Raw genomic sequence first — 7380 nt, 5'->3', positions numbered from 1 at the left:
ATACATGCATCTAATACATTAGAATCACATACAACAAAACCGCAATCACAAGCAACATTGTAGAGACTAGGATGGTCTTCTTCCCGTTCTTCTTCCTCTTTTTCTCCTTCCTCTTTTCCTCCTTCATCTCTTCCCCTAACAGGTGCTTCATGTATGTAGCTTCCGCTACTGCTTTGCTCTTGTACCCTTTATTGTTGTTGCCCTTGAACCTGTTCACTTGCATCAGACAGTCATCCCACTCATGACTCATCGTACACTCCTGGAGCCCTACCTTGGTACATGACATACCACTTCTTCGGCATTTCTACACCCAAGATAGATGTGTCATAAGCCAAGCCATGCATAAGCCAAGCCATAAATAATATGAAACATAATATTAGGCAACAACAACAAAAATGTTCGCAATACAAAGCAACATAATTAAGCATGCATGATTCGTAATGCAAAAGCATCATAAGTTTAGGAATAAAGTTTACATCACAATTTCATAGTATGGGAAATAAGTTTAAACCAGAAGATCATAGTCAGAAGATCATAATAAAGTTTACACCCCATGAGTGCATCTTCACTTAACCGATTTCGCCTTGATCGATTTCGCCTTAAATGGGAGAATGCCACCTATCGTGTTGAATTCCCTGGTGTCACCCTGCTGTTCTAAGCGATCAACTATGTCCTATCGTTTTGGATTGCCGCCATGGAACATCCATTCGCGTCAAAGAACATCCTTGTAGATGATTGTCCCAAGACTCTGTTGGATGCCACATAACTCAGCTTTGAGATCTTCGACAGTGTGGTCCGCATTGTCTTTGCCCCCATTCCTCGAGTTGAGTTAGCGTCATAAGTTTTTGGTGATGGCGTACAATGTCCTTCATATGAAGGATGACATAGTACACATCCCTCGTACATTTAGGCGGCCGCTTGAGCCAGGTAAATTCGGTTTTGTAGCTGAACGCCTTCTTTCCTAATCTGTGTACAGTTTTTTTAGGCAGCCTCCCTTCATGAAGAAGCCACAGAGACCATCATCGAGAACATTCTTGAGTTCGCCGTACTCTTTCTTCGGGTCGTTGATCCTCGACCAATCCAAAAACACGGCTTGCAAAACTTCCGGATACAAAACGATGATGATGCAGTGTTCTGTACGCAAAAACAATTCAAAGAGACCATCGTTCTCAAATTTACCGTTTACGTACGTTCAAAATAATGATTGAAGTGTAGTAAAACTTGTTATGTTGGCTAGCAAATAGCTACAGGAGCATGATTTTCTTTTTCTTATTCTTCACCATGAAATCTTTGATGTACTCCATCATGACTACACGGCCCTCATGGCTTATCAGCTGGTGTTCATGCATGTAGTAGGGGTCACTTATCGCGATGTCCTCGAGTTGATCTTTCGCGACCAAGTGGGCTAGATGGATAGCATATAGGCGGACCAGGGAGTCATCGAGTGATTTCATGTGCAACATGTCAAAGATGTGTTTAAACCGCATGAAGAACACGTCCGCGGGGGATGTATCAACAAAGCCCAAGTCCGTTGGCACCTTAACTGAGAAAACCGGCTAGTTTGGATCATCCTTCGATTTAAGGAGATCTTTCTCCATTATCAGTACATCATCATGCAAACTACTAAGGTCCCCTGTTAAGGATTTGAGCATACCAAATGGAAGGATGGGTTCACCCGCAACATGATATATCTGCACATTGAAATCTATCTTCCTTAACCCGGGTCAGTTTCGGAGCAGGCTGGCTGTTGAATTCTGGCGCAACCTTCTTACTTCTTTTCCTCTTCTTATTATAATTGGGAACAATTCCCTTCACCGCATCAATGGTCACAACACACACTGTGTTCGGGGATAGAATATCAAGTTTGGGTGGTTCGGTGAAGGCAGTGTGAGGCGTTTCTTGGGAACTAAACAACATCGACTTTTGGCACGGAACAAAACGGTCTTGTTCAATATTAGCCATACGAGTATCGGGATGACGATCACTACAAGAAAAGTTTCCATGGCCGACGAATTTCAAGTCGAGCCGTGGTTGTTGATGCACCATCCGCGACAATTTTTGCTCTCTCCGTGGTGCATCTCAAAACTTTTCTTTCTCATTTTTGAGGCCATCTAGCACCATGGAATCGGGAAAAACATCGCCCATGGTGGCCCGGGACGTGGTGCATGTTGAATTCTCGGGTGCGCCGGCCGAGTCAACGCAAATCGGTACCGCCAGAGCTGTAGGGCCTAGATGGCAGCGTCTCTAGAGATGTTTTCTTTTCGATCGCGCCCTCTCGTTCACGTTCTTCGATCGAGCCGTTTACGCTAATGGCTCCTGGGTCCCGCATGTCATCCTCTCTGAATGATACATGTTTCTTTTCTTGGATTTTTTTAACCCCCTGATTTTTGGCGCCTTGACTTTTTCATTCGATCCCGTGCCGCCTTCGAAACATTGAGACCGCTCCTGCAAAATGGGACCCATATGTCATCCTCTATGAAGAATAAAAGTTTCATTTCTTGGATTATTTTTTGCACCTGATATTTGGCCACTTGCTTTTTTCTTTCGATCACTTGCCGCCTGGTTAACGTTGAGGACGCTGTTGGCTCATGGGTCCCACATGTCAGCCTCCCTGAATGACAAACCTTTCCTTTCTTGGATTTATTTTTGACCCCTGATTTATGGCTACTTGCATTTTTCTTTCGATCCCCTGCCGCCTGGTTAACATTGAGGACGATGCTGGCTCATGGGTCCCACATGTCATCCTCTCTGAACGATATATGTTTCTTTTCTTGGATTTTTTTTTGACCCCCTGATTTTTGGCTCCTTGACTTTTTCTTTCGATCCCGTGACGCCTTCGAAACGTTGAGACCGCTCCTGCAAAATGGGACCCATATGTCATCCTCTATGAAGAATAAAAGTTTCATTTCTTGGATTATTTTTGGCACCTGATATTTGGCCACTTACCTTTTTCTTTTGATCCCCTGCCGCCTGGTTAACGTTGAGGACGTTGCTGTCTCATGGGTCCCACATGTTAGCCTCTCTGAACTATAAATGTTTCCTTTCTTGGATTTATTTTTGACCACTAATTTCTGGCTATTTGCCTTTTTCTTTTAATCCCCTGCCGCCTTTAAAACGTTGTTGTCGCTCCTGCAAAATGGGACACATATGTCATTCTCTATGTACAATTAAAGTTTCATTTCTTGGATTATTTTTGGCACCTGATATTTGGCCACTTGCCTTTTTCTTTCGATCACCTGCCGGCTGGTTAACGTTGAGAACGATGCTGGCTCATGGGTCCTACATGTCAGTCTCTCTGAACGATAAATCGACCCCTGACTTCTGGCTACTTGCATTTCTCTTTCGATACCCTGCCGCCTGGTTAACGTTGAGGACGCTGCTGGCACATGGGTCCCACATGTCAGTATCTCTGAACGATAAACATTTCCTTTCTTTGATTTATTTTTGACCCCTAATTTCTGGCTATTTGGCTTTTTTCTTTTGATCCCCTGTCACCTTTGAAACGTTGAGACCGCTCCTGCAAAATGGGACCCATATGTCATCCTCTCTGTGCAATATACGTTTTCTTTCCTGGATTATTTTTGGCCCCATGATTTCTAGAAAATTGACTTTTTCTTTGGATCCCCTGCTGCCTTGTTAAGGCTCAGGCATCTACTGGCAGATGGGTCCCATATGTTAGCCTCTCTGAACTATAAATGTTTCTTTTCTTGTATTTATTGTTTACCCCTAATTTTGGGCTACTTGGCTTTTTCTTTGGATCCCTTGTCGTCTTTGAAACGTTGAGGACGCTGCTGTAAAATGGGTTCCACATGTCATCCTCTCTGAACGATAAATATTGGCTTTCTTGGATTTATTTTTTGCCCCTAATTTCTGGCTACTTGCATTTTTTTTGTATCCCCTGCCGCCTTTGAAACGTTGAGGACGCTGCTGCCAAATGGATCCCATATGTCATCCTCTCTAAACGATAAATGTTTCCTTTCTTGGATTATTTTTGCCCCCTAATTTCTGGCTACTTGGCTTTTTCTTTGGATCACCTGCCATCTTCGAAACGTTGAGGCCGCTGCTGCAAAATGGGTCCCATATGTCATCCCCTCTTAACGATAAACGTTTTCTTTCATGGATTTTTTTGACACCTGATTTCTGGATACTTGGCTTTTTCTTTCGATCCCCTGTAGCTTTGTAATGTTGAGGACGCTCCTGCAAGATGGGTCTCATATGTCAGCCTCTCTGTACAATAAACGTTGAGGCTGCTCCTGCAATAAACGTTTCCTTTCTTGGATTATTTTTGGGACCCTGATTTCTGCCCACTTGGTTTTTTCGTTCAATCCCCTACCACCTTGTTAATGTTGAGGACACTGCTGGCAGATGGGTCTCACATGTCAGCCTCTATGAACAATAAACGTTTCCTTTCTTGGATATATTTTTTGCCCGTGATTTCTCGTACTTGAATTTTTTTCCTTTTGATCCTCTGTCGCGTTGTTAACACTGATAAGGCTGCTGGCAGATGGGTTCCAGATGTTAGCCTCTCCAAACAATAAATGTTTCTTTCGTTGGATTAATTTTTACCCGTGATTTCTGCCGACTTGACTTTTTCTTTCAATCCCCTGCCGCCTTGTACAAGAAACGTGTGATATCTCGATTATTTTTTACCCGTGATATTACAGGATGATTGATTTTTTTTGATCCTTCCGTTTGATTTAACCTTTTAAACGTTGAGGGCGCTGCTGGCTGATGGGTCCCAGACGTCAGCCTCCATGTTCAAGACACGTGTGATACCTCGATTATTTTTTACCATTGATACTTGCCATTTTTTGACCCCTTCCGTTTGATTTTAACTTTTAAACATATGGGCGCTGCTGGCTGATGGGTCCCACATGTCACCCTCTTTGTACAAGACACGTGTGATATCTCGATTATTTTTTACCATTCATATTAATAGATACTTGCATTTTTTGATCCCTTCTATTTGATTTTACCTTTTAAACGTTGATGTCGGTGTTGGCTGATGGGTCCCATATGTTAGCATCCATGTACAAGAAATGTGTGATATCTCAGATATACTATATGGTTCAAAACGTTGCACTTGTTCACGACGAGTTTATCTTTTTTATGCAGACTTGAATACAAACTCTATCGCTCTAAGTTCTTCAAGTTGAAAGAATAAATCATGGAACTTTTTAGAATTTTAAAAATCTAAAATCTACTTTTGAATTTTTCAAAATACAACACTCCATGTAGGTATGGAGTGATCAAGGTTTTTCACACAGGGTATGGCAGTTTCAAAAATTGCAACCCCCAAGAATACAAAAGAAATAAAAACAACTTGTACTTAGAATAACCGTGTTTTTTTTCTGGCGAATCATAGGATCCGTGTTGCATTAGGAAAGGGGCCGAAAGTGAATGAGTAGAAAGGCCCATTTGTAGTTATTGGGCATTATCGCCTTAGTAAGTAGACTCACATCAATTACCATGTAGATGGCAACCAAAAATAGGAAAATTTGGCCCAAGCGGGGAATGTTGTACAGTTTTTTTTTCTATTGGTAAGGTGGTACATGGGGTTAGCCTCACAAAAAAAGTATGTGGTACATGGGGCAGCGCTGGAACCCTGATCGTTACTGAAGGTTGCACATTTGCGCCTAATATGCTTGTCAGCAGGAGCTTAGCTAATTTTTGAAAAAAAATGTTCAGCGTGGTATGTGAAACAAAGATCTTCATGTCTGGTATATTTTGACTTCAAACAACAGAACAACGAGTGTTCATCACAATACAGTCAACAAAAGCACATACTATTATAACTAGACATGAACTACAGTTCAAGGTTTCAAGTTTTAACATAATAACACATCCGTATTATATGTGAGGAGCTAAGTACATATATAACACTTTGCAGATTACGAATTTACGATATTCATCAAAATCAAGATAGACCAACACATCTGGCACCTCTATTTTTTGTGAATTCCATCCTGGTACCTTTCATGATGGAAGTGTATCTTCTATCACGCAAACTACTATCAGTAGCAATGGAAGGGGGGTTTGTTGGTGCATGCATACATTCGCGATGAACCAAATGCTGCATTTTGACTTCACCAGACAACAGAACAGCACATGTTCTTCACAATACAGCCAACAGAAGCACTTACTAATGTAACTAGAGACATGAACTACAGCTCGAGCCTTCATGTTTAACATAACATTGTGTGTGGAGGAGCCATGCACATATATAAGAGTACCATCATGTTGACCATAAATGCATCATTGAAGAGAGTGGTATATATACTTATTGACCACCTCTCTACATAACAATGGTAATTAGAACCGAACAGTCACCATCTTATTAGAGCTGTGATCCATATTGTTCCTCCAGTGGTGTTTGATTACCTTTACACTTGATGACCTTCTTGCAGTTATCGTGATCAAATACGAGCACCTTCAAGGATCTGGTGTCAATCCTCGTGAATACCGTGAAGTATCCTATCTTCAAGTCATGTGCTTTGACAAACTCTGACCAGCGTGCGTCCATGACAATCTTGCCATCTTCCTCCTTCAGGCCAACCTCCCAGATGCAATTGGTGGAGGTCTTTAGCTTGATGGTGTCTGGCCACTCACCTTCAAACAAGGGCTCAAAAGCACTGGGGATGACCCCATCTAACCCTGTTGGCACTAACAGTAACTTGCAGAAGCTACCAGGACGGGTCTGCTCCTCACTGGCGTTTGGTGGCCTGCTCATCAGGGCAGAAGCCTTTTTTCGAAGATGAGCTATCTACAAGCTTGATCTTGTTGCCTGAACAATGCAACAACAAAAATTGACCCAATCAAATAATGTCTGCTGGCTACTGGCCCTAAGTGCAAAATAATACGACCTAAATAAAGACATCTAACAAAGTAATTGGAGAATTGTACTTATGAAGCCCACAATCTGAACATTATGCTTCTAAATCTAGTTTGGCCAATTCGTATGACCGGTACATCAGCTTCAACTCATAAAACTGAGAAAAACCTTAGCTACGGGGATTGAACTATACATAGCATGGCAGGGTCTAGCATTAAAGTACTGCAGTTCATCATTGCAAAGTACAGATCGATCAAGCAAAACAACAAAAAGCATCATCGGTTATAGAACACCCATGCAAAGCATGCCCATATTTGCCTCTCACAAATCTTCATAGCCATGGATCGGTCAATACGAAAATTGAAATTAGTAGATCTCGCCTCAGAACTGGCTTTCAAGCGTAATCCTAGTCCCCGCAAACGGGACAACTCCTAGATGAGAACTACTCCACAACAAGCATCACATCATCTAGATTCAGGGCTTCAGGGATTACATAGTTACATACACAATGCACTGCTGCTGCGGAGGAGATGGGGGTGGCCGTAGGA

General features: G+C 42.2%; 1 protein-coding gene across 1 annotated transcript; it reads right to left on the bottom strand.

The window, feature by feature from the left end:
• Nucleotides 1–6337: 6337 nt before the first annotated feature.
• Nucleotides 6338–6730, bottom strand: LOC139834518 (putative B3 domain-containing protein Os03g0621600). Its single transcript, XM_071824844.1, has one exon. The coding sequence runs from the start codon at nt 6728–6730 to the stop codon at nt 6338–6340; it is 393 nt and encodes a 130-aa protein (XP_071680945.1).
• Nucleotides 6731–7380: the final 650 nt, after the last annotated feature.

Source organism: Lolium perenne, unplaced genomic scaffold (assembly GCF_019359855.2).
Source record: "Lolium perenne isolate Kyuss_39 unplaced genomic scaffold, Kyuss_2.0 unplaced50, whole genome shotgun sequence".
NCBI classification, from domain to species: domain Eukaryota; kingdom Viridiplantae; phylum Streptophyta; class Magnoliopsida; order Poales; family Poaceae; genus Lolium; species Lolium perenne.
Note: the sequence above shows the minus strand (reverse complement) of the source record. Positions and strands in the feature narration are given on the sequence as shown.